At 46.9% G+C, this 27,351-nt stretch overlaps 1 protein-coding gene across 8 annotated transcripts in view; it reads left to right on the top strand.

Annotated features, from left to right (window-relative positions):
• The first annotated feature begins 11,575 nt into the window (after positions 1-11,575).
• LOC141097395 (synaptojanin-1-like) overlaps positions 11,576-27,351 on the top strand; it is a 236,399-nt gene continuing 220,623 nt past the window's right edge. For all 8 annotated transcript variants that reach the window (XR_012233941.1, XM_073584532.1, XM_073584535.1 and 5 more), the window contains exons 1-2: positions 11,576-11,714; positions 12,810-12,959. Coding sequence is in view for 7 of the 8 variants with exons in the window: in XM_073584532.1 (XP_073440633.1) it covers positions 12,836-12,959 (124 nt within the window). In the remaining variant the exon portion in view is untranslated. The remainder of the gene's footprint in view (positions 11,715-12,809; positions 12,960-27,351) is intronic.

A 27,351-nucleotide genomic window follows, 5' to 3' on the forward strand; every position in this document is an offset into this window, starting at 1 on the left:
AAAATAATAAAACTAAAAGAAAATGTATTTATTTCCATTTTCCCGCTAGGGTTAGGGCTAGGGCTAGGGTTAGGGTTACGGCTAGGGTTAGGGCTAGGGCTCAGATTAGGGTTAGGGGTGTGTTGAGGTTAGGGTTGGAGTTATAATTTGGGGTTTCCACTGTTTGGGCACATCAGGTGCTCTCCAAAGGCAACATGGCGTCTGATCTCAATTCCAGCCAATTCTGCGTTGAAAAAGTCAAATGGTGCTCCTTCCCTTCCAAGCTCTGCCATGTGCCCAAACAGTGTTTTACCCCCACATGTAGGGTATCAGCCTACTCAGGACAAATTACAAAACAACTTTTGGGGTCCAATTTCTCCTGTTACCCTTAGGAAAATAAAAAATTGGGGGCAAAAATATAATTTTGCGGAAAAAAATGTTTTTTTTATTTTCACGCCCAGGCGTTATAAACTTCTGTGAAGCACTTGGGGGTTCAAAGTGCTCTCCACACATCTAGATAAGCTCTGTGGGGGGTCTAGTTTCCAAAATGGGGTCACTTGTGGGGAGTTTCAATAGTTTAGGTACATCAGGGGCTCTCCAAACGCATATGACACCCGCAGACCAATCCATCAAAGTCTGCATTCCAAAACGTCACTACTTCCCTTCCGAGCCCCGACGTGTGCCCATACAGTAGTTTTCTCCCACATATGAGGTATCAGCGTACTCAGGACAAATTGGACAACAACTTTTGGGGTCCAATTTCTCCTGTTACCCTTGGGAAAATAAAAAAATGGGGACTAAAAGATCATGTTTGTGGAAAAAATACGATTTTTTTATTTTCACGCCCGGACGTTATAAACTTCAGTGAAGCACTGGGGGGTTCAAAGTGCTCACCACACATCTAGATAAGTTCCTTGGGGGGTCTAGTTTCCAAAATGGTGTCATTTGTGGGGGGTTTCTACTGTTTTGGTACATCAGGGGCTTTCCTAACGCGACATGGTGTCCGATCTCAATTCCAGCCAAAAACGTCAAATGGCGCTGCTTCCCTTCCGAGCTCTGCCATGCGCCCAAATAGAGGTTTACACCCACATGTGGGGTATCAGCGTACTCAGAATAAATTGCACAATATCTTTTAGGGTCCTGTTACTTTTGGAAAAATAAGAATTGAGGGTAAAAAGATCATTTTTGTGGAAAAAATATGATTTTTTAATTGTACTGCTGTACGTTATAAACTTCTGTGAAGCCCTTGGGGGTTCAAAGTTCTCACCACACATCTAGATAAGTTCCTTGGGGGGTCTAGATTCCAAAATGGTGTCATTTGTGGGGGGTTTCCACTGTTTTGGTACATCAGGGGGTTTCCAATCGCGACATGGTGTCCGATCTCAATTCTAGCCAAAAACGTCAAATGGCGCTGCTTCCCTTCCGAGCTGTGCTATGCGCCCAAATAGTTATTTACACCCACATATGGGGTATCAGCGTACTCAGGACAAATTGCACAATAACTTTTAGGGTCCTGTTACCCTTGGAAAAATAAAAATTGGGGGTGAAAAGATCATTTTTGTGGAAAAAATATGATTTTTTAATTGTACCGCTGTACGTTATAAACTTCTGTGAAGCCCTTGTGGGTTCAAAGTTCTCACCACATATCTAGATAAGTTCCTTGGGGGGTCTAGTTTCCAAAATGGGGTCACTTGGGGGGTTTCCACTGTTTAGGTACATCAGGGGCTCTCCAAACGCGACATGGCGTCCTATCTGAATTCCAGCCAATTTTGCATTGAAAAAGTCAAACAGCGCTCCTTCCCTACTGAGGTCTGCCATGCGCCGAAACAGTGGTTCCCCCCCACATATCAGGTATCAGCGTACTCAGGACAAATTGCACAATAACTTTTGCAGTCCAATTTCTCCTGTTACCCTTGGTAAAATAAAGAAAATTGAACCTGAAGTATTTTTTTTGTGAAAAAAAGTTAAATGTTCATTTTTTTTTTTAATATTCAAAAAATTCCTGTGACGCACCTAAAGGGTTAATAAACTTCTTGAATGTGGTTTTAAGCACCTTAAGGGGTGCAGTTTTTAGAATGGTGTCACTTTTGTGTATTTTCTATCATATAGACCCCTCAAAGTGGCTTCAAATGTGAAGTGGTCCCTAAAAATAAAATGGTGTTGCAAAAATGAGAAATCGCTGGTCAATTTTTAACCCTTATAACTTCCTAACAAAAAAAAATTTTGGTTCCAAAATTATGCTGATGTAAAGTAAACATGTGGGAAATGTTATGTATTAAGTTTTTTGTGTGCTGTATCGCTGTGATTTAAGGGCATAAAAATTCAAAGTTGGAAAATTGCAAAATTTTCAAAATTTTCGCCAAATTTCCGTTTTTCTCACAAATAAACGCAAGTTATTTGAATGCAATTTTACCACTACCATGAAGTACAATATGTCACGAGAAAACAATGTCAGAATCACCGGGATCCATGAAAGCGTTCCAGAGTTATGACCTCATAAAGGTACAGTGGTCAGAATTGTAAAAATTGGCCCGGGAGTTAACGTGCAAACCACCCTTGGTAGTGAAGGGGTTAAAGGGAATCTGTCATCAGGTTTATGTCACCTACTCTCAGAGCAGCGTAATGTCGAGAAAGAGCCTGATTCCAGCAGTGCGTCATTTACTGCTGTAGTTTTGATAAAATCATAGTTTTATCAGCAGGAGATATCATTACAGGACTAATAAATGTGCTGCCGTGTAGTCCTCTATATTCATGAGCTCTGTATAACCATGCCCCCATTAATGATTGGTAGGTTTCTGCCAGTGTTAAGAGAGTGGCCAATCAGTGGTGTGGGTGGGGTTATATTATTATTTATATAGCACCATTGATTCCATGGTGCTGTACATTATACAAAGCTTTACATTCAGAGGACTGGTAGATCCGCTGCAAAGAAAACAGGGATTTTATTAAAACAACAGCAAGCAGCCCAGGAGGTGATACATCACTGGAATCGGGTTTTTCTCCTTATATTATTCTGCTCTTAGATTTGATCATAAAAACCTGGTGACAGAATCCCTTTTCTCTATCGCTTCATTGGGGGACACAGGAACCATGGGTGTATTCTGCTGACACTATACACATAAAAAAAGTTAGCTCCTCCTCCGCAGTATACACCCCACCGACTGGCAATCAGTTTTAGCTTAGTGTCAGTAGGAGGTGGACATGGGTCTTTCTTGAGACCCATATCTACCTAATGTGCGTCGTTCCCTTTTCAGGTTTCCGGAGGGATACAGTGTGAATAGTCACTACTGTACTCCCACGCAGTGTACTGCCACCCCGTGTCCTCATATGTCAGTTGCAGGACCCCACCCCCTTACACCGAAGCGTGTTCAGGTGATCCGGACCCGGTGCTGCCTCCGTCCCCTACCCATTTGCCCCCCAGAGCCTGTCGGTATGAGGAGACACGGACATCGCGCAACACGGATTTTCAGACGTCCGATCTTCATGGATGGGGAGGTACTTTCCCTCTTTTTTTTTTTTTTTTTTTCCCCCCTGCCCAGGTGAAGAGGACCCGTCAAGGATAAGAGGAAAAAAAAAAATCCCCAATGACTCCTGGGCACCGGGAATACCTTTTTGTTTTCCTGCATCTTTCAGTGGATTTGAGGGCACCAAAGTCTCCCTTGTTGATGTGCCCCTCTGCAGCCTGTGTTTGGCGTTTTGTCTACGCCGCTTTGGGGGCTTCCGTCTCTTTCCCCCCCCCCCTCCGTCACTGCTTGTAATCTAGGTACCGTCTTGTCTCGGGCCTAGTTACAGTGCTAGCTCTGCCCCCCCGGTCCTTTCAGCCTCTGGGCGGGCTTTTCTCCCACCCGTCTCTCTTCCTCTCCTCTTCCTGGCGCGGTGGGTGGCTCCACCCACTACACCCAGCCTCCCCAGTCAGCTGGATTTGCTGACATATAGCTCCCCCCGAGAGCTGCGCTTAGTCCCGCCTCTTCAGCTCATGAGAGCCGCGTTTCTTCTGCAGCAGCGTGTGTTTTTAGCCTGCTGTATCCCCTGCTGCATCCATAAAGACGCCATCTTCCAGCTCCTACTCCCGGACAGCGATTCCTTATCAGAGGTTCTGCATCTGGCTTGCCTGGTCCTGCGCTCATCACATCTTCAACCTGAGAGCAGGACCGGATACTGTGAGTAGCTCTGCCCTGCAGACTGACACTCTCCTCTGCATCCTTCTGTCCCCTAACCTTTCTGTCAGATAGTGGGTCCCCAGGTGGGCAAAACATCTTCGTAAGGGCATCATGGTGGGAGCTCCTAGGGAGCTAGCCATTCTTGCACACCAAATTTCCTATGCAGGAAAATGTTATTTGCCTCCCTGGACGCCGCGTCATGTGCTGCTCAGGCTTCCAGCAATATGGTGGCCATCCGGAGTAACATTTGACTCAAAGCATTGCAGGTGGACCTATCCTCAAAATTCACTTACCATCCTCCCCTTCCAGGGGGATCGCCTGTTTGGCCCCATGTTGGACCAGATTATTAAGGAGGCCACAGGAGGCACGAATTCTCTTCCCCAGTCCACATCTCGCCGGCCTTCCTGGAAGCGACAATTCCGCCCCTTTCTGTCCTTTCGTCGCTTCACGGCGACGGAGGATTCTTCCGGTCAATGCAGGCCGCAGACTCTCCAGGTCAGGAAAAAGTCTTCCTTCAAGCCCACTCCTTCATGGTGTCCTCAAAGGTCCCATGGTAAGTCCACCAGGCCCAGACCTGGCAGATCTTCCTCTGCATGACTCGCGTCCATATCCTAGCGTATCTCCCAGGCTAGGCAGTCGTCTACTATTTTTCATGGACGTTTGGCTTGCCTTGGAGGAGGACGCATGGGTCATGGAGATAGTATCCTCAGGATTCAAAATAGAGTTCGATTCGCATCCCTGAGAACGATTCTTCGAATCCCGTCCTCCAAAAGATCCTGCTCTGGTCCCGGGCTTCTTTGCTTCCATCGCCTCCCTTCTCAGTTCGGGACTTATCGTCCCCGTCCCAGAACAAGACTGCTTCACCGGTTTCTATTGAAACCTGTTTGTAGTGCCAAAGAAGGGCGGCGCGGTTCAGCCCATTCTGGATCTGAAGTTACGGAACAGGAATATTCGCCTGTGCCATTTCAGGATGGAGTCTCTCCGCTCAGTAATCACTTCCATGGAGGAGCAGGAATTCCTGTGCTCCATAGGCATCCAAGACGCCTACCTCCACGTTCCGATTTTTCCGGCTCACCAGAAGTTCCTACGTTTCACGGTGCAGCAGAACCATTTCCAGTTTTGCGCCCTGCCTTTCGGTCTTGCGACCGGCCTCACGGTCTTCACAAAGATCATGGTACAGTAGCATTGATGGCCATTTTGAGGATCAGGGGTCTAGTGCTTATCCCCTACCTCAACGACATCCTCATCAAGGCTCCGTCTCTCTCTCAGGCCCAGGAAATTCTGTCCATCGTCCTCCTTAGCCTGATTTGGTTGGCTAGTCAACAGGAAAAAATCCTACCTTGTTCCGACTCAGCACCTTGTCTTCTTAGGTATGATGATCGACACCTAACAGGCGAAGGTTTTTCTCTTCGAAGAGAAGAGCGCAATCCTCCAGCAGGGAGTTCGCTCTCTACAAGGCCTCCGGCTTCCTACCTTCCGTTCAGCAATGAAGGTCTTGGGCAAAATCGTGGCCGCATCGGAAGCAATTCCCTTTGCGCAGTTCTACTCGAGACCACTTCTGCAAGCCATCATTTCGCAGTGGGACAGGTCTGTCCTGTCGCTGGATCGCCAGCTTCGTTTCTCTTCCCGAGTCAAGCAGTCTCTCGACTGGTGGTTGTTGTCGTCCTCTATCATCCTCCTAGGCCGATCCTTCCTCCCCATTCATTATCAGGAGGTGACGACGGACGCCAGGCTTCTCGGCTGGGGGGCAGTTTTTCACGATCTGACTGTTCAGGGGCATTGGTTGGCGCAGGAGTCCTCTCTACTGATCAACATCCTCGCGATAAGGGCCATCTTTCTCTCCCTCCTTCACTGGGAAAAGCTCAAGAATCTGCCAGTCAGAATTCAGATGGACAATGCCACAGCAGTGGCATATGTCAATCACCAGGGAGGGACCAGGAGTCCCCTGGCGATGGCCGAGGTATCCAGGATCCTCTGCTGGGAGGAGATGACTGTTCCAGCAATATCCTCAGCACATATTCCTGGCATGGACAACTGGGCTGCGGATTTTCTCAGCCGTGAGGGCCTTGCGGCAGGAGTGGTCCCTGCATCAGAAAGTCTTCCATCAGATTTGTCTTCGATGGGGGACTCCGGATGTGGACCTCATGGCGTCCCGGCTAAACGGGTTCCACGGTTCGTCTCCAGGTCCTGCGACCCTCTCGCAGTGGGCGCCGATGCTCTGGCCATTCCCTGGACGCAATTTGCGCTTCTCTACCTGTTTCCTTCCCTTTCCCTTCTTCCTAGGCTGTTGAAGATCAAAGCAGCGTGGCTGCCAGTCATTCTGATCGTACTGGATTGACCCTGAAGGTCTTGGTTCGCAGAGATCATCAATCTTCTGGCAGACGCCCCTTGGAGGCTCCCAGACAGGCCAGACCTTGAGTCACAAGGAACGATCTGCCACCAGAGTTCTCGGTCACTCAATCTGACGGCGTGGCTGTTGAAACCGCGGCTCTGAGAGCGTCTGGTTTCTCCGATCGGGTGATACGCACCATAATCCAGGCTAGGAAGCCGTCGTCTTCCAGGGTCTATTATCGGACCTGGAAAGCCTATTTCTGCTGGTGTGAGTCCAATCACATTCAGCTGATGACTTTGTCTTTTCTCCAAGTGGGACTTGATGCTGGTCTTGCCCTTAGTTCTCTAAAAGGGCAGGTATCAGCCCTCTCCATCCTCTTTCAGAAGTCCTTAGCCTCCCGACCTCAAGTCAAAACTTTTCTTCAAGGAGTGGCACAAGCAGCTCCTCCGTACTGGAATCCCGTGGATCCCTGGGACCTCAATCTTGTTCTGGAGGTCATGAGTTCTCCCTTTGAACCTCTCAGAGAGGTCTCCCTGTCCTGGAAAGTGGTGCTTTTATTGTGGCTATCACCTCCATTAGGCGCGTCTCAGAGTTGGTGGCTCTTTACTGTCGCCCCCCCCCCCTTCTTGGTTCTTCACCAGGATAAGGTGGTGTTGCAGCCTCCGCCATCTTTCCTTCCCAAGGTGGTATCCACTTTTCACTTGAATGAGGATATTGTCCTTCTGTCTTGCTCCGACTCATTCTCTGGAGCGTTCATTGAACAGGCTAGACCTGGTCAGGGCAGTGTGGATCTATCTGGCTAGGACCAGCCTCCTTTAGGAAGATGGATCTCCTATTCGTCATTCCAGATGGTGCGCGAAGAGGCCTGCTGGCCTCCAAGGATACGATTGCTTCCTGGATCAGAACTGCAATTTTGGAGGCTTACAGTGTTAATAACAGAGTGCCTCCCCCTGGGATTAAGGCTCCCTCTACCCGGGCAGTGGGTGCCTATTGGGCGGTACACCATGGGGCATCCGCTCTACAACTTTGCAAAGCGGCAACCTGGTCTTCCATCGTTTGCCAAATTTTACAAGGTCTATACCTACGCTTTGACGGATGCCAGCCTAGGCAGAAGGATCTTGCAGTGGTGAGTTTTCCGTCTTGAGTGGAGTTTTTCTGCTTTCCCTCCCAGGGACTGCTTTGGGATGTCCCATGGTTCCTGTGTCCCCCAATGAAGCTATAGAGAAAACAGGATTTTTGGTTGCTTACTGTAAATCTGTTTCTCAGAGCCTTCATTGGGGGGACACAGCACCAATCCCATGTTTTTACAATTCCTGTTGTTTCTTCCGTGTTATTGTTACAGTTGAGTTGTCTGTTTGTTCTTTCTATTCTGTTGCTTCACCTACTGCTTTCTCACTACCTGATTAATTTAGTGCCAGTCGGTGGGGTGTATACTGCGGAGGAGGAGCTAACTTTTTTATGTGCAATAGTGTCTGCCTCCTAGTCGCAGCAGCATACACCCATGGTTCCTGTGTCCCCCAATGAAGGCTCCAAGAAACAAATTTTACAGTAAGGCCTGTTTCATACTTCAGTTGTTTGACGTTAGTTGAAATCCGCCAAAGTATGGACGGATCCGCCAGTATATGAAATTTAAAGGAACAGAACTCTGGGGGGAAAAGAGGAGAGAGAGCGTTTTTGCAGCTGCCAGAACGGCGTTTAGGGTTAAAATGCATGACAGGAAAGATCTTCCAGGCATGCGCATTTTAAAATAGCAGTTCCGTCGCTGAAAAAACATTCCTTTGTCCGTCTTTTCCAGACGGCGGATGCTAAAATTCAAACAAATCCGTCAAAAAATGGATGCAACGGACGACCATCAGTCATAATCTGCCGCTAATGCAAGTCTATGGGAAAAAAAAGATCCACCAAAAAAATGGCGGATCCGCTTTTTTCTAAAAACTGCGGATTTTGTCTGATGTCAAACAACTGAAGTGTGAAAGAGGCCTAAGCAACCAAAAATCCTGTTTTAATGACTCCTGCAGCCCCAACCACAGGCAGCATGAATCAGAGACGGGCTGTATTATTGCAGATATCTGTTATACAAAGAAATCAGTTGAATGTAGAAGCCCAGGGATGAGGGGAGTGACCAGTTAAGGAAGTGTGTCCCTGTCTGCTTCTCTGAGCCCATCTGTTTGACAGGTCTATTCCTATATGTTTGGGTATAGGGAGACGCCTGTCAATCGGGTAGGAGTTGGGCCGGGAAGAAGCTGTCAAACTTTCAATATGACCTTGTTCTTGACGCCTACTCTGATGTTGCCTGTTGTTTGAGCCGAATGAATGACCTGACAGCTTCCCTTTTAAAGCCACAGCTACATACTGCAAGCTCCAGCTCAGTGCCTAACTGTACGGGAAGGTGGGGAGAAATCTTAAGATGACTCGTCTGACACAGATGACATTTGCGGGCACCTTTTAATGTTAGAATCCACGATTCCAAATGACAACTTTTCGTTTACTAAAAAGTAAAGCTGCCACGCTCAGGTCAGGGGAGCCGCCGGTCAGTCTGTGCACTGTGGTCCGATGTTTACAGTTGTCTTGAGTGCGCCCTTACAGGCATTTATGAGGCTGTTGAGTTCTGCATAGCAGACCTATGGTCAGTACGGACATAGTGCTCCTTACTCGGGACTGTTCTTTTGTTAATCCCTGCTATTTTCTGTAATTGTATATACTGTATTGTTTTGTCACCTTTGTAAAATATTTTGTATTTATTTTTTTTAGGAACCATTGCCTATTGTTTGAAAAATAAAATGTAATAGTTCTGTTCCTTTTGTTCTGTAAACCGCACCACGAAGCAGTACTCTACCAAAACCAGGCTTTCAGTTAGCCTGTATAAAAAAAAAAACTGGTCGTGGTGAGTAATTGTGGTGTCATGGACTTAGCTGTGACCCATTCAGATTTGGAACAGTTTGCAACATATATATTAGGTGAGCTGATCTCTTGTCATTAGGAGATGATGGAAAAACTGATTTGTACAACATCGTGATAAATGGAAAATCCTCTGTAGCGTCACAGGTGGGCTCCAGTGAGGTTCTTGTCCTCTATCTGTGGCCTTCAGAGGGATCCGTGTGGTTGAAAATACAGAACGGCCAGTGTTATAGGGTTTTCCATGTCGTGACTGTTGCTGCAGCGCTCCTTCTACTTTACCCGGGTGCATTTTGTATTATAGCAAAGGTCCCAATGTTGATGTGTGTTTGGTTCTTCAAAACTATAAGGGTCCAGATGTTCTGTCCAGAATATACTGTTACAATATGGCTAATTTAAGAGAACTGTGTCTGTATTAGGGTTACAGTACTGTAAAATTGCAGCAACTCATTGGAACTAATGATTTTCTATGCTGACCTGCAATGCAAATATTTCCAAACGTGTTGAATTTTCTGCCGCTAGTGGCAAAAGACACATTTGCCATAGGCTTCAGTGCAAGCTGTACACAACATGTGACGTGTGTGAAACTTGGTGGTTTTGCTTACAGCAAAATAGAAGCTCTAAAATAGGTGCAAGTCACACAAATGTTTTTGTTCCACAACTTGTCAGCCTATTGACCGCATAGTAAAAGATCCAACTTAACCCCACCACGGAGTGCTCTGATGTTCTCAGTGTCAGGTAGGGAATTTAGAGAATGTGCGCACTTAGCATGGGAGATTGGTGTTGGCTGAACAGGACTACAGTAAGTCCAACTAAATAGTGGGAGAAACAGCCACACTCCTAGGTGAATGCAAAATGTTATTTATAGTGGTCACCACTGTAGGCAGCCAGGGGTAAGTGCGGGGGAATTCCTTCAATGCTTTTGAATCGGGTGGGGAACCTCTACCCAGCCCCCCTGGCAACAAGATGCACGATTCAGAAGCATTGAAGGAATTCCCCAGCACTTACCCTTAGTTGCCTACCATAATAGCAATGCTTGAAAAAGACTCAGGCTTGGGTTGAACTGTTGCTTGCTTTCTGCTATGTTCAGAATCATCTATTTTTGGTGCATTTCTAGTGTGGTGACCACTATAAAAAAAATTTTTGCATTCACCTATGCATGCCGCTGTTTCTCCTACTAGGTACTGTAGTTAAGACCGGAGGTCGTACTGAGGATTTGCAGATCTGTCACACCAACCATCACAATGCAATTATTAGAGACCAATGTGTATGACCCGTATTAAAGGGAATCTGACTCCTGGGTTCAAATTTTTTTTTTTCTTTCTATAAAATGAAGGATACCTGACTTACCCCTTTAGGGGATCAATCTGACACTGGTAATAACTGATCCATGCAAAAAATACAAGCCTACAAAAAAAAAAACAAGGTTAAAGGGAAGGATGGGAAAGTAAAAACCAAATGGGAATAGGATAATGGAGAAAGCATACACCCAAATAATCATTCACTGGAGAAGATGAGCAGGTCCTGCCAGGTTTCATGGAGAGAGGAAATGAGCAGGTCAGGAGCAGCTGTCAGATGGAGTCGCAAGTCACTAACCAGCATAAAAAGAGTGGTTAACATCTTCAGCGCCAAAGGAAACGAAGTCCATAAAATATGAGTCACAAAACACAGGCTAAATGTTAGAGAAAGTGATAAAGAGAGGGGCATAGAAAGAGAGCGACAGCGCGACACAAAAAGCGAGAGTGACAGGGTCAGAGCGACAGCCAGCAAGAGCGTAACGCAGAAAGCGAACATGACAAAAAGCGAGAGCGACAAAGAATGTGACAGCGACTGTGCAACAGAAAAAGCGAGAGTGACGGTGAGAGAGCGACTGTGACAGAGAAATAGAGTACCAACACAGAAGACAGCATGACCGAGAAAGAGCAACAAAAAACAAATGATGACCGGGGAGCAAAAAATAGAAAACGCAAAAATGGAACATTGCAGATAGAGCAGACCACACGTTGGCATCTCTGTGCCCCGGTGGTGGAGCGCCGACAGCCCGCTGCTATCCACTTACTGACGTCACGTGCTCCCTGACTCGCCATCATGATTGCCCTTATTAAAGATGGCGGCCGATGCTGCATGACGTCATTACGAACGCTATCCTACAGAGACGTGGGGCGTGGTTAACAGACGTTGGTTAGATGAAGGGGGCGTGTTTTTGTTTTTTTTCCCCAGTTGGATGAGGGCGTGGTCAGGGTAGGGTAAGCGCGCCCCCTGCGTCTGATACCTTGCGACTCGAGCGCGGGCCCGCGGCAGAGGAGCCGTCAGTGCGCGGTGATCTCCGGCAGCAGAGGACGTCTCCGGTACGTACCGAGCCCCAGCGCCCCGCCCTCCCCGGTGTATCAACACAGACCTCCCTCCCGGCCTTCCTTCCCCTTACACGCCTGACAGCTGTCACCTCAGCACCTGTAATGTGGAGCCGGGGTGTCAGCAGGCCCCTTCACCCCGCTGTCACTGACGGCAGATAATTATTGGGCGATTGTGATCGCTGACAGCTCTGCTGGTGACCATTGTCATCGCTCTGCTCGTCCTGGGGTTTATTCTCCTCCCGCCCCCGGCCTGTCACCAGCAGTGGCTCTCCAGATGTGGGAGCACTACAACTCTCAGCATGCCACAGCAATGACCACAGCTGCGCTGCTGGCAGGGGCATGCTGGGAGTTGTAGTTTCGCAGCTGGGCAAAGTCATAACTGTTTATCAGCCTCAGCTGTTGCAAAACTGCGTCTCCCAGCATGCTCCAAAACCCCGGGGGGCTGCTGTACATGCTGGGAGTTGTAGTGTCTACTCATCTACAGAGCCGCAGGTGGCAGATCACTGGTGTGCGGGGTTACACGGTGTGGCTGTCGCCGGCCGGCCAGGCCTTGTATAGCAGGAGGCCGATGTCCGGTGCAATGACAGGCGCTATCGTGATATGTGCATTGTGAGGTTCTGCATCAGCAGGGGCATGTGTGATCTGCTGACGCGTTTGTTGTGAGGTGCCGCAGCCGCCGACGCGTTTGTTGTGAGGTGCCGCGGCTCACACCTGCGCTGTGAGGTGCTGATGTAGCTGAGACCTGAGGTGTGTAGCATGAGGTTCTGCAGCAGCTGATATAATCCCTGCTGTGTGACCAGAATGTGGCCCTCGTACAGGTGCTGGTCTCCGGCAGTGGGGGCTGGAGAGGTATCCGCTGCCTGTCAGATGATTACACGGCTCTGATCCGAGACCCTCGCGTCCTGCCGGCAGCCGCTGTAACGAGGACTGGATGTGCTGATTTGGCCAGACATCTTCTGCTCCTGCCCCCCTCCCCTGGTCCCATTTCTCTATGTTATGTGCGATGCTGATATATATATATATACGGGATATATTATTCTTGTGCTTCCTGCAGACTTCACAGCAGTGCGCCTTCTTGTTGTCTCTTAGGTCTTATTTCCCCGTCTGGCAGAACCATGGCGTTTAGCAAAGGATATAGGATTTTCCACAAGCTGGACCCCCCTCCGTACAGCGTGATGGTGGAGGCTCGAAACAAGGAGGAATGTCTGATGTTCGAGTCCGGAGCAGTGGCCGTTCTCTGTGAGTCCCCAGTTCTAGATTGTAGATGCAGCAGAGCTCAGGTGGTTACACGCAGTAGAGCGGTGTCTGAGATTTACACAGGACTGCCGGTATGGATGAATCCATTGTTAGATGTAGACCTCGCCGTCCTGGGGGTGAAGGATCCTGGTTTTTCGTGTGGTCCCTGCATTTCCAGGTTATTAGATCTCATGGTGCGACGCATAAACAATCTGGAAATAACTTTATTTAGAAATTACAATGTTTTTCCCCAGAGTGACGGCGCTCCTCTGTAATTGTCAAGACCGTGAGACAGATTACAGAGATTGGAGGCGAAGCGGGGGCCAATATTAGTGTGCGTCTCTGCTGCTGCTTCCTATCTGCCAACTGCACACAGTCATATCAGAGAGTTATTGGACAGAGACGGGTGCGGTAGTTGCTCGCAAGGAAGGAAAAGGAAGTTCCAACACCTATCATGCTGGCAGAATGCTGCTGAAAATGGTTGACAATCAGGATGGTTCCTAGATATATTAGACTAGTGTGTGCATTAAAAGCAGATTTGCCTTGTTGGGGATGAGGCCAGAAAGGCCTCTACAGGGTTAATGTTAGGCACAGGTGCACATTAGAAGATGTCATGGCGCAGTAGTGACCATTGGGGCGCTCTCGTTTCCCCCTGATATTGGTCTTCCCAGAAGCCAACAGCTGCGCATTTTAATGGCTTGGTTACAATGTAATAAGGATCCCTGCAGAATGATGGGAGCAGCAGTGGTGAGACATGGCCGCCTGCTTCTCACAGGCCTCTGTGTCGCCCCCTGTAGGATGCAGCTTGTCTGTACATGTGAGGCCAGGAGGCGCCTCCTGAAATAAGAGGAGTGAATATAATTTCTAGTAGTGAAGACGATGCAAAAATGGCTGAACCCGAGAGAACACGTGGGGTCCGTGCAGACGGGACAGACTTCAAAATCAGGGGGACTCGGGGACATGGCGGCAGCTGCTTTGCGTTCTGTAAACGTGACCGGTTCTCTTTGAGCCCGTTATGTCTTTGTGCCTCCTTGAAGACGCCGCTTCTTTTACTCCCATAGTTGTCAGACATCTGTGGCTTGGTGGAGAGATTTTTCTGGTGTCTTAGGCGTCGGATCGTCTGTGGTTGACTTGTGGACTCCTAGGAGAGACTGGAAGAGTCCAGCTTAGGCCCCATTCTCACCTGCAAGCTGCAGCAGCATCCCCCTCCTCCCTGCTTCTGTCTAGTTACAGACGCACATCTAGAGTGCCGAGGACAAGTGACCAAGATGCCACTATCGGCAAGGAAATTGCATTGCAGTTTCATGTAGTGTAAGAGCCACAAAACCAGCTAAACGCAACCTAAAATCCATCCTCAACGTTTACAAAGTAAGCGATTCTCCACTCCCATGGCCTCAGTGCTATTCCGGCACTTCTTTTGTGCCTTGCCAATGTTTGTACAGCCGATCTCCTGATATATAGCACTGAGCTTAATATTAGGCCGATACATCCTGCTCTGGTAACGATTAATTAGTCTCATTATTATCAGAGGCATTATTGGAATGACTGATAACACAGTATCCGCCATTCACAGCTCACCTCCTCCTGTACAATGACTGATAACATCTCTATATATGCAGTGGGTAATGCAGGATCCACCACTCACAATAGGTGATGTCACAGCTCACCTCCTCCTCCTGTACAATGACTAATAACACCTCTATATACAGTAGATAACACAGGATCCACCATTCACAATAGGTGATGTCACAGCTCACCTTCTCCTCCTGTACAATGACTGACACCTCTATATACCATAGATAACCCAGGATCTACCATTCACAATAGGTGATGTGTCAGCTCACCTTCTCCTCCTGTACAATGACTGACACCTCTATATACCATAGATAACCCAGGATCTACCATTCACAATAGGTGATGTCACAGCTCACCTCCTGTACACTGACTGATAACACCTCTACATACAGAAGATAACATAGGATCCGCCATTTACAATAGATGTCAGAGCTCACCTCCTCCCGTATAATGACTGATAACACCTCTATATTTAGAAGATAACATAGGATCCACCATTTACAAAAGATGTCAGAGCTCACCTCATCCTCCTCCTGTGCAATGACTGATAACACCTCTATACACCGTACATAACCCAGGATCCACCCTTCACAATAGGTGATGTCACAGCTCACCTCCTTCCCCTCCTGTACAATGACTGATAACACCTCTATATACAGAAGATAACATAGGATCCACCATTTACAATAGATGTCACAGCTCACCTCCTCCTCCTGTACAATGACTGATAACACCTCTATATATCGTACATAACCCAGGATCCACCCTTCACCATAGGTGATGTCACAGCTCACCTCCTTCCCTCTTGTACAATAACTGATAACCTCTCTATACAGTAGATGACCCAGGATCCACCATTCACATTAGGTGATGTCACAGCTCACCTCCTCCTAATGTACAATGACCTCTGCACATATAGAGCATACGCACAACACTCTCCCGTAGAAGTGAATGGGTCGTCTCCGGCCTGTTGCTCCCTACGTTCTGTCGATGATCAGTGAATTGTTTCCTCTGCTTGTTCCTGTTCTGGTGAATTATTTGTCGCTTTCCCGTTCGCTGACGTTCCGCTTTTCTTCTTCTGCTCCGTCTCTACCGGACATTGTGCAATCGCTCATTGCTGAATGATCAGGTCTGTGAATTTCTATAGACCTTTTTTTACCCCCGTAACTAGTGTCTGCATATCACTGTGATATGACTGATCGGCGGGGCATGATTGCCGGGACCCCCATAATCCGTAGGACCGCCAATGCGGATACTTTGATAAACAAATAGCTACCGGTATATAAAATGTTGAATGCAGGACAGCCCCTGTCCACGGGCTCATTAGGGCACATGGATGTCAGAGGAGGGGGCCCAAAATGGAAAGCTGCTAACAAGTGGCGGACTTGGTCCATCCATGTATTACATCTTTTTAAGACTAATAGAAAAAAAGAAAATGTGTAATATTGTTGCCTATGCTAATAATGACCTTTGTGGTGATAGTCTGTGCTATGTTTGGACTTATTCATGACGTGCCCCCAAAATTGTCTGTGCCCCCTTGTCCGGCACGCTCGTCTATAAATGGCTCTCAATGTGAACAAATGCATCACTCGGCGAAATGCACCTTCCCGCTGCGATTGTGCCATCTCACTCGACGGGAAGGCGCGCCCCACCATATACCGCCATCTTACGGACAATCACGGATGGCACAGACCTCTCGACGATCAAAGGGCCATGGCTTAAAGGGGGCTGTGCCAGCAACAAATGGTTAAAATTGCAAAGTGTTTGTAAAAACCAGCAACATTGCAATCTACTTCTTATTAAAAGTCCTCTCCGTTCTCAAGAATAGGTCTGTGGTTTTTTTTAAAAATTTACCGCTGGTTGCCAAGTTTACCGGCCACTGCTGCAGGATGTCAGAGGTAGCCGGTCTCCTAGGCAAAGAGTGCGACTGGATCCTATCGGCTTCAGTGTTCTCTGCTTGCAGCATTGGAGAGTTCATGGTTCGGACAACCATCATCAGGAGCGTACAGACTCCCAGCAAGGCAGAGGCTGGGGAGAAGTGTGCTCCTGACGACCCTCCTCACCAATACCAAGAATAGGGGGTCCTCAATGTGAAGGAAGCACTGGTGCAAACGAGTGATCGGGTGAAAAAGACAGAATGGTGCAGAACTTCAGAGGATATTAGTAAGTAATACCTGTATAGATATAGCCGCAGTGCCCAGCCCCTTACATTAGACTGGCTGCTTGCAATACTGTTTGTGCCCTGTAGTGGCCGCTGCGCAGGGAATGTGCAGCTGATGGCAGGACCAGTTTGGAAGGCTGACCAGTGACGATCCTCTGATCGCCGTGATGAAAGGACAAGTCCCATTTGTAACGTACCGTGACTTTAACCCTAGGAAATGTACACAGTTGTGTTCAGACTTTCCAGGAGCCTTGTGACAATGACAGGGACTCCAGCTCCCAGGACAGCTCTCGGCTTTGTCTGGTCTATATGGTATATATGCTGTTAGTGGGTATACACAAGGACGAGTGTTTGTGCCGCCGTTCCGTCTCATGTCGACTCTTACAATAATATTTCCGTTGTAGGGATTACCTGGTGACATTCCCGTGCCGGTCTTTACACTCACAGTGGCCCGGGGGTGGCACAGCGCTGAGACGCAGTCCAGACCTGGCCCATGGCGCGTTACTCCAGGCTCAGACCTGATTGTGATCTATCGCAGTGACACATGTCGACTACTTACTAATCCATTGAGTCTAGGTAGGACGTACCGGGACAGAAGGACGTAAAGAATTATTTTTTCCTTTTCTTTTTTTTTTTTTTTAATGAAAGAAAAATTACTTTGCTTGCCCTCCCCAGGTCCAGCTCTGAGTATCCGCCACAGCTTCCAGTCGTAGTTGGCTGCAGTGATATCGGCACTGAGGATGATAACGGAGACTGTGAGCAGCGTTGGAGAATTAACACCAGACCTGGGGATGGGGGGAGTAAAGATCGGATATATAGCTTTTTTTTTTTTTTCTTTTTTGCAAACAAGCTGCTGCCAGGGGTTTTCTGAAACTGGAATCCCAACTTTTACAGATTGGTATCTTTTGAAGGCCATGAAGTTCAGTTGCAATGCCACAATCTGTAGACTTGGTCTTGGTGTGACTTTTTTTTTTTTTTTTCAATAGGTAGAGGGCGAGCCTCTGCCAGACTCATCTGGCTGCAACTTTTCCCTGTGCTGTGGATAGGAGGATAAGACATGTTGAAATTTAACATGCCTGATCCTTCTTTTTCATCCAGCCATCTGCTGGTTGTGGAAAAGAGTCAGGACGCCCCGAGATCCGCCGGTTTGGATGACGTTGGGAACTGTCCAGATCGGCACAGACCGTCGTCTTCTCTGTGCAGCTCGTGTCTATTATGGATGATATAATTATAAGCTACAAGCTGTAATCATTAATGATGGGATGATCTGCACACCTACACGGAGGGAAGCGAGTGGGAGGAAGCCGCAGATCTCCTGTAAGGTCACTGAGTCGGGAGGTAATGACTTACTAATAGAAATAATTATTCTGGCCTCCTGGAGACCCTCCACGGGAAGTACATAACTCTGCGGGGGCATAGACGGCCCCTCCATCCAGAGCGGTGTTCGCCTGCTTTATACAGGATTATGTGCAGCCTGAGGCCAGGTGCAGAACGCTCCCCGCCCATAATGGCTGCTAATCATCTAATGTGCCGTGATCGCTGTGCCATTACTCCTCATATCCAGACGGCACTTCTGCTGGAGACTGATGTACTGTACAGGATTGGGCAAGAGGTCAAAAGGCCAAATATTCCCCCCCTTCCCCGTCCACAGCACCGCAGCGCTGCATCTGATCAGAGACTCCCGGGAAATGCTGCTACGATCGATAAAGCCTTGCGTTAAGGACGATGCCTCCGATATCCAATGGTGAAGAAGCGCACACTCAGCCATCAGCCGAGCGTCATTGTGTGCTCAGTACAGAGCGGCCGACAGACGTCTCTGATCCTGCAGGAAGTAAGGATCGGGCATGCTCACATCCAACATGCCCCATCTTTATCAATATCTCCATATGTAAATCAGGCTGGAAGTGCGTCAGGCGTGTGTCCGTGCACTTGGAAGAAGCAGCTCAAGGTCATGAGATGAGATGGCCCTGGTGCACTTTTAGCTTCGATTTGCATACGGCTTCTACGCTAATTTCTCATATCTGGCACATTGGATCCCCCCCCCCAAAAAAAAAAAAGGAAAACAATTGAATTATTGGAGGGCAAGCACCTATACAACCATACCAGTACTTCCATGTGTAAAAACACGCTGACAGGTTCACTTTAATCGCCACTGATTATAACAAAACCGGATTCGTTTTCCTCACTTAAGGGGGTTTTACACAGCGATATCGCTAGCAATATCACTAAAACGTCACTGATTTTGTTTGATTTAGGCTATGTTCACTTGCTGCATTTTTTTATGCAAGTTAAAAGCTGCTTGATACAGCCCCAGCAAAAGCGATGAGACTTCAGAAATCTCGTGCACGCACTTGGTGTTTTTTTTTTTATTATTCTTGACGGAATTGGGGAGACCGCAGCATCAATTCTTTGGGCGGTTTTTCACCCCTAGAAATCAATGAGTTGGTGCAGGACGTTGCCATCCGTTTCTGCAGGTACAGCAGGATGTGAAAACCTATTCATTCCGCCGTTTTTACATTTGCAATTGTGTATTTTTTTATGAACGTCTGTGAACTTTTTTTTTTTTTTTTGGTTCAGAAGAGTCACATTTAAAAACTTTCTCCTCTAAATATGAGTCCTCAGTGGTTGATACCTTTTAATGGCTAAGTGAAAAGATGGTGACACATTGCAGCTTTCCAGACTACGCAGGTCTCTTCATCAGGCTAGACTAATACAAAATCTGAAGAGTCACAAATATATGCACAATACAGCACAGAAATAACGCAATAGAAAAGACAAATTATCATTAAGGGAGAGGGACAAACATAAATATTGGAGCAGTTCATACATAAGGAGGCTGGATGTTTTATTGTTCTTTGATTGGGGTCTCCTACGGCTGGAGTCACACATAGCGACTCACCAGCGATCCCGACAACGAGATCAATGTGTCAGGATCGCTGGTGAGCCGCTATATGATCGCTGGTGAGCTGTCAAACAGACAGCTTCACCAGCGATCAGCACAGGGACGCCGAGCGCACGGTGTCGCTGTGTACGTTAGTTATCAGCGCGCTGATGTAGGAAGCTGCTAACTAAGGGCCACATCGGGTTTTTAAGGGGCGTGCGTTACTTAGAAACCCGATGTGTACCTTAGTTACCGGCTCCCTGCATCAGCGCGCTGGTTACTAATGTGCACATCAGGTATTTAAGGGACGGACGTCCCTTGGATACCCGATGTGTATGTTAGTTGCCAGCAGATCGCTGGTCTCCCGCCTGTCACACGCAGCGATGCGTGCTGGCCAGCGGGAGACCAGCGACCAAAAAAAAGTCCGGGGCTTTCCTGCAGCGATCAGCGATACAGGCAGGGGGGCGGTCGCTGATCGCTGTCACACACAGCGACCTCGCTGGTGAGATCGCTGTTGTGTCAAAAAAATTGTGACTCAGCAACGATCTCGCTAGCGAGATCACTATGTGTGACGGGGCCTTAATGTGTTATGATGTTCCCACAAAAACATCCAGACTCCTTATCTATGAACTGCTCCAATATTTATGTTTCTCCCTCTCCCATATTGATAGTTCTGCTTCACGTCACTTGTCTTATCTATTGCATTTTTTCTAGGCTGTATTGTGCATAAATATGTGACTTCAGATTTCGTATTAGTCATTGCCTGATGAAGAGACCTGCGGAGTCTGGAAAGCTGCAATGTGTCACCATCTTCTCAGTTAGCCATTAAAAGGTATCAACCACTGAGGACTCTCATTTCTGAATATTCTTCTATCTACTGGCTAAGGCCAGTTTCACATTTGCGTTTCAGGGCGCAGCGACGGCCTGCGCGCGGCCGCCGCTAAGCCCCGCCCCCTGCCACGCCTCCGCCGGTAGCTCCGCCTCCGGGCGCATGACGCTGCATGCGTCCCCTATCTTTATCACTGAGGACGCAGGCCATGCGCAGTATGCTTTTTTGCGGCGCCTGCGTCCTTTTGACGGTGCGCCGACCAGCACCAAACGCAACCTGTTGCAATTTGGTTGCGCTCGGCGCACCATCAAAAGGACGCAGGCGCCACCAAACGCATACTGCGCATGGCCTGCGTCCTCAGTGATAAAGATAGGGGACGCATGCAGCGTCATGCGCCCGGAGGCGGAGCTACCGGAAGAGGCGGGGCTTAGCGGCAGCCGTGCGCAGGCCGTCGCTGCGCCCTGAAGCGCAAATGTGAAACCGGCCTAACACGGTACAAAGATATACATCTTTCCACTAAATATTAAATGTTTTATGGCTTCACCTATATCTTGCATCGGTGCCTTGTATTGTTCATGCTTGTATGATGGAAACAAGCTGTACTCTGGGATCCTAAGAAACAGCAAAAAAGCCATCAAAACCTCCTTTATTTTAACTGGCAAGAGATCAGGTTTTGTCTGCAGGAAAAAAAAGCAGTGTGTGAATGTCGCCTTACATAGCATTAAATCAACAGCCCTTCACAGACGACATCACTGTCCCCATAGGGAAATCAGATTGTGAGCTCCAATCAGTATGTCTTTGATGTGCGGGAGGAAACCCACCAAACGTATGTAAACCCCCCAGAGCTGCAAAGCAACAATGCTAACCACTGAGCCACCGGGCTGCCTTACTTTTTTATTCATACTGTTTTTGGGGAGATGATGAAACAAAAAAAGGGGCATAATTTTTATGGTATTCCTTTTACAAGTATATATATAGATATATAGATATATTTTTTTTTTTTTTTTTTATAGGTCGGACTTACATCAGATATAAAGTTTTTTTTTTTTTTTTTTTTTGTTTTTTTTTTAATATATTTTTATGCATATTGTCTCTTCAGAACTCTAGGGCCACCTATAGGAACTAGCAATCCTATAACTCAATGTCAACCCTTCAACGGGCCTTGTACAGTGACTATGGTTTTGGCCTTTATCTTTAATCTCAATTAGCAAACACGGTGTTTCGGGGTACTGCCCCTCATCAATGCAAAGTGTGAGATCTGGTTTGGCTGTGTGAGAGGCGTCTGACTGGGATCCAAGGGGTATCGTTTTCTCCTTGCAGAGAATGACATTTTTTTTATGGTGTTTCTTTTACAAGTAAACTTTTTTTTTTTTCTTAATATGGATGGGTTGATCTTACACCAGATATAAGTACAGGATTTTTTTTTTTTTAATACTGTTACAAACTTTTCACTTTCTTTTACGTTGTTTGGTTGCTGACATTGAGCCGCTTAAATGCCACTGTCGGTGATTGACGGAGGCATTTATTTAGTCAATCGGCGCGACCTCTGATCGCTGCTGCTAGTGTCAGCTGCCGGCTGCAGTCTGCACCTTCTCTGTATCAAGGGGCACTGGCTTCTGAGCTTGATCCGTACACCCGCACCCACTCCATTGCATAAAAGAAAGCAAGAAATCTGTAACAGGGTGAATAGGTTGTGTGACAGCTACGTCTTCAGGAGAGGTAACACGTGGCGGATTTCTGGAGACCTCATCAGTCACTAGAACGAGGCCCCTTTGTCCCTCCTGTGAATTAAAAGATGGCAGAGTACAGCCATCAGTCATAATGAATGGAGAACAAAGGACCCCGGCTCTTAAGATGTTCCATCCATTGTGTTTTCTCCTAGAAATAATGGGATTACCGTATTAATCCTGTCCAATATACATATACAGGCAGGATGCACAAGATTTATCACCGAGGCTCCTAGCATTTCTGCCGAGGAGCATGGCGTCGCACGCTCAGTAGATCCTCCAGATTCATTAATTGACGTGGGCTGCGGGTCGGTGTCCATTTTGGTGGAGTCGGTATAAAATGGACCAACTATGACTCCTAAAATATGTAATAAATTGGGTTCAGTAGTTCAGTGCAGGATGGGCTGTAAATGTTTTCATAAGAATTTGGGAAAGTTATAACATGTCCTATAAATGTCTGCTCCTTATCTAAAGATCTCGGCTTTTAGTTCAGAGGAATCTGTGCTGCACTTGATGCACGGGCGCTGTGGAGTTGGGGGGGTGCTGTGGAGTTGGGGGGGTGCTGTGGAGTTGGGGGGGTGCTGTGGAGTTGGGGGGGTGCTGTGGAGTTGGGGGGGTGCTGTGGAGTTGGGGGGGTGCTGTGGAGTTGGGGGGGTGCTGTGGAGTTGGGGGGGTGCTGTGGAGTTGGGGGGGTGCTGTGGAGTTGGGGGGGTGCTGTGGAGTTGGGGGGGTGCTGTGGAGTTGGGGGGGTGCTGTGGAGTTGGGGGGGTGCTGTGGAGTTGGGGGGGTGCTGTGGCATGACAACTCCACAGCCCTGCCACCAACAGTTAGTTCAGATGAATCTGTGCTGCACTCTGTGTGGGCGCTGTGGAGTTGGGGGGGGGGCGCTGTGGAGCTGGGGGAGCTGTGGAGTTGGGGGGCGCTGTGGCATGGCAACTCCACAGCCCTGCCACCAACAGTCTTAGAATCTGGTCCCTATGTATATGGGCTGTAAGGCATGGATGCCAGTATTATATTTATTTACTCATTTATTTTCTACCTCAATATTTCCAGTTAAAAAAAAAAAAATGATGTCCAACTTCACAAAGGCACTATACAAGAGCACATTGGGCGCCTATGGGCCCATAAAACAGCCTTAAAGAGGACCTGTCACTTGCTATACGTTTTTAATTTAATTTTTTTTATTTATACCTGGTGTAAATGACGCTGTTCTCCTGAATCTGGTGATGTTTTTCTTATGTTCCTGCTCCTCTCCATTCTTGATATACCCCCCTCTTCCTGTATATAAAATAGTTTGTGTTATGTTTTGCCAAGTGGGCGTTGTCATTCTATGCTGTGATCTAGTGATCCACACGCCTAGTTGGCTAACAAGACTAGTTTTATATACAGCAAAGAGGGGGCCATATCTCAGGAACAGAAGAATAACATCGCCGGATTCTGGAGAACAGCGGCATCTACACCAGATAAATAAACGTATCCATGGTAAATGACTGGACACTTTAAAGATGCTCCATACAGCACGCAACAGGCCTGTGCATTGCAATACTGTCACATAGCTGGGGTGTCTGCTTCTGTGTTATATAGGGGCAGTGCTGGGCAATTACACCTTATTATCAGGAATAATAATAAAATCCCCACTGTGCACCTCCGGTAATATATGTAGACAGTAATGTGACGTTGGTTTGGGCCGATGTCTGGCTCAGTGGACATTGCAGACCGGCTTGTCCTGCGTTATGGAGCCGCTGTATACATGATATCTGCTCAGAATCGCAGATCGCTGTACATGACCAGATGGCAGAGATGCAGTGATGCCAGGCGGTGTGTGCCCACCCTGCGAGCTGCACTGTCTGCTGATCACCCGCCTGCACACCGTCGCTGCCAGTCTGTGCATCATGTTCTCTTGTCCTCACCAGACAGATACTGCGGGCATATCCCCCCCCCTCTATATATTGCTGAGCACAACATCGCCTGTGAACCACAACTACCATCACACCCTGACTTACCTGCAGATTTTATTTTTTTTTTTTTTGCCACCAACCGCTGTGTTTTTCATGTGAAAATACTTCAATAAATGACACGTTGCCTATTGAGGCGGTTTTAAAGTCCATAGATGTCTGGACATAATTGGAGGCGAATAGCTGGCACTTTTCTCATTTGGATTTTGCAGGAGAAAACTCTGTGCCCCCCAAAGCCATTTTTACACTTTTATAAAAAAAAAAAAAAAATGCTTATCTAATGAATTCTTCACATTTCCTATATTCTTTGGCTTTCAGTTTTTTTATTTTGTGATTTCTGCTTGCTGTTGGTGAATAGAAAAATTCTTCTTTTCATGAAAAAAATAATAAAATAAAACTTTTCCTGATCAGGTTGTGGGATTTGCATAGGGTTATTCCCAAATCATAAATCATCAAATGGCAAGATGGCTGCTGGGGGGGTCACATATATATGAAACGCAGTCCATCCCCCTTGTAGACGCAAATGAAGAGCTCCATGGCCGCCTCACTTTCATCATGCAGCTCCCCATGGCACTCGTGAGTTGTTGATCTGTAAAGGGTTAAAGGTTTTACATTCACTGACAGCAAGCACTAGCAATTGAAATATATATATGCTAGAAAATTGCATAAATAGCAATTCCTTAATGTCCGAAACGCTCTGCAGGGGAGATTCTGATCTGCAAAGATGTGCGACCATGTTGCTTCCTGCAGGATCTGTTCTGACACCGCCTGACTACTTGATTGCTATTTCTTCTTTATGTAAATGTCCACAAGCGATATCTTGATGCTTGTTCCTTGGCAGTCCCTCGCTTGCTGTCTTGGCTGCCATTCGGTTTTTATTGAAAGAGCTGATGTGACACTCGCTGCTAAGTGATCCATGCATCATTGTATGTAGCTGCCTGGTCACATTGTAATCCCATTATCAATGGCGGCATAGGTCTTGTACCGATCACCGCGCTGCCTTTCTTTCCCCTGAGGGTTTTCTTCCGAGGTTTCCATAAATCTCATGAATGCTTTATGTACGGGTAGCTGCCATTGACACAGCCATGCATCTCGCCTCACGCCCGGGATTATTTATTCGGTGCCGCACCACGTACCCAAGGTCATGTCAACTTTTTGACTTCTAGACTTGTCACCAGCCCGGGTGCGTAAAATTACACGATAGTCAGATACAAGTGTAGCTCTCTAAACTAAAATCCACAGCATTTCTTCATTTAAAATCCGCACCTTTTTTTTTTTCATGTATTTATATGGGGTTTCTTTTTTTTTTTTTTTTTTAATTAAATTTAAAAGCACCAAAAAAAATTACCAGGCCAGAGTTTTAACCTGTATATTTATGGTTCCCATTGGAATGAATTGGTAAGATTCCTACCAAAAGAGGTGCATTTTCAGATCAGATATTGTCACGCTGTGGATTTAAGGACCACAATATAATTTGCTGCTCCGATTCCCCCCCCCCCCCCCACAAAAAAATACATGAAGAATAAATGAAAAAAATTGCAGAATGTGTATGAGAGTGAGACCTTATCCACTTTAATATAATGTAAAATGTGGAGAGATTTTACGTGCAGAAAATCTGTGCCAAATACTCAACATGTCAACCCGGATTCACACACTACAAATTTTGTGGCAAAATGTCAAAGAAAATAAAATGTCATTTTTTTAAAATTTTTAATATTAGTACAATATCTGTCTCTGCCGTGTACGAATTCTAAAATTTTAAGGCTGTGTGCACACGATGCAGATTTGCAGCGGTTCCGCAGCGGATTTTACCGCGCAGAAACGTTGCATATCCGCATTGTGATGTACAGTAGCCTTAAAATCAGTGTAATAAAAAAACCGCTGTGCAGACGCTGCGGATTTTTCCGCGCAGTTTTCCTGCGGTACAAAATCCGCAGCATGTTACTTGTTTTGTGCGGTTTTCCACCTCCCCTGTCTCCAAATCCGCAGGGGGGAATCCGCAGTGGAAAACCGCACAAAAACCACAGGAAACCGCAGGAAAAATGGAAGAAATCCGCAGGAAAAATGCAGGTCATTTGACCTGCGGATTTCTTCCATTCTTCACGGAAAAATCCGCAGGGTTAAAAACTCCGTCTGCTCTCAGCCTAAAATGTAAGAAATAGAAGTAATCATAAATTTGATTTTGTCATAATTACAGTCAGAGAACTACTAATAATAATAATTCATAATTTAATTTATTTCATTGGCCGCAATTAATCCAGAAAAAAGTATTGTATCAATGCAAAATGACAGTTCACTATGCAAAAAATAAAAAAAGGCTTACTTGTGTATTTTTCATGTGCCTTATAACTTTCTTCCCCCCGCCCCCCCCCCTGTTTTTCAGTACATTGTATGGAAAAGTGAATTGTACAACTTGTACCGCATCAATGTCTATAGAGAAAAAAAAAGGGGTTAAATAGCTGAAGGCACGAACAGAAAAAAAATGGGGCAGCCTTGATTAAACACCATTTGGAAAATGAAGGCGTCCCCCTGATGGGAGTAGTGGTGTCACCAGCATCTTTCTCTGGTGCCATCTTTGGTGACTCTCGTCCTTGTGGTCACCAGTATTTCCTATAGTGACTCGCTGTGGCTCAGGACATTACTGCTCGGTTGCCATGGCAGCACAGGCCTCAGCTGCGGCCTAGCACAACTCGGCGAAGCCTTTCAGATTTTAAGTGGCGACGGTTGAGATTTAGGACGGCGTCAACTGCAAAACTACCACTCCCAGCGTGTCCTAATGGAGTTGTAGTTCTGCAGTTATAGAACGACTATTGTTTTACTGCAATGTCTTCTCCTAGACGTCAGAACGAATGTGTCCTATCGTCTGTGTGTGCTTCCATGTTGTTGAGTACAGTGATCTCCAACCTTGGTGTCACCTGGATTTAGTTGCGCGAAGCTCCAATGTGTAATACAATCCCGCCAATTGATAATGTATTTAGGCTTCCTGGGTTACGTGACACCTCCCTCACAGCTGATGGGAGCGTCTGCCAAATTCTTGCAGGAAGGTACCGTATGTAAACTTACGTAGAGACCCATAATAAAATCACTTTTTTTTTTTTTTTTTTTTTTTTTTTTCACTCCTTGTGAATCTCCCCAAATTTTTGTCTGGCCTTTTCTTAACAATCCTTTCAAGGCTGCGGTTATCCCGGTTGCTTGTGCTCCTCTTTCTACCACACTTTTTCCTTCCACTCAACTCTCCATTAATCTGCTTGGATCCAGCACTCCGTG

This window comes from Dendrobates tinctorius, unplaced genomic scaffold, assembly GCF_039654945.1.
Source record: "Dendrobates tinctorius isolate UK_male_01 unplaced genomic scaffold, ASM3965494v1 ptg000084l, whole genome shotgun sequence".
Taxonomy (NCBI): domain Eukaryota; kingdom Metazoa; phylum Chordata; class Amphibia; order Anura; family Dendrobatidae; genus Dendrobates; species Dendrobates tinctorius.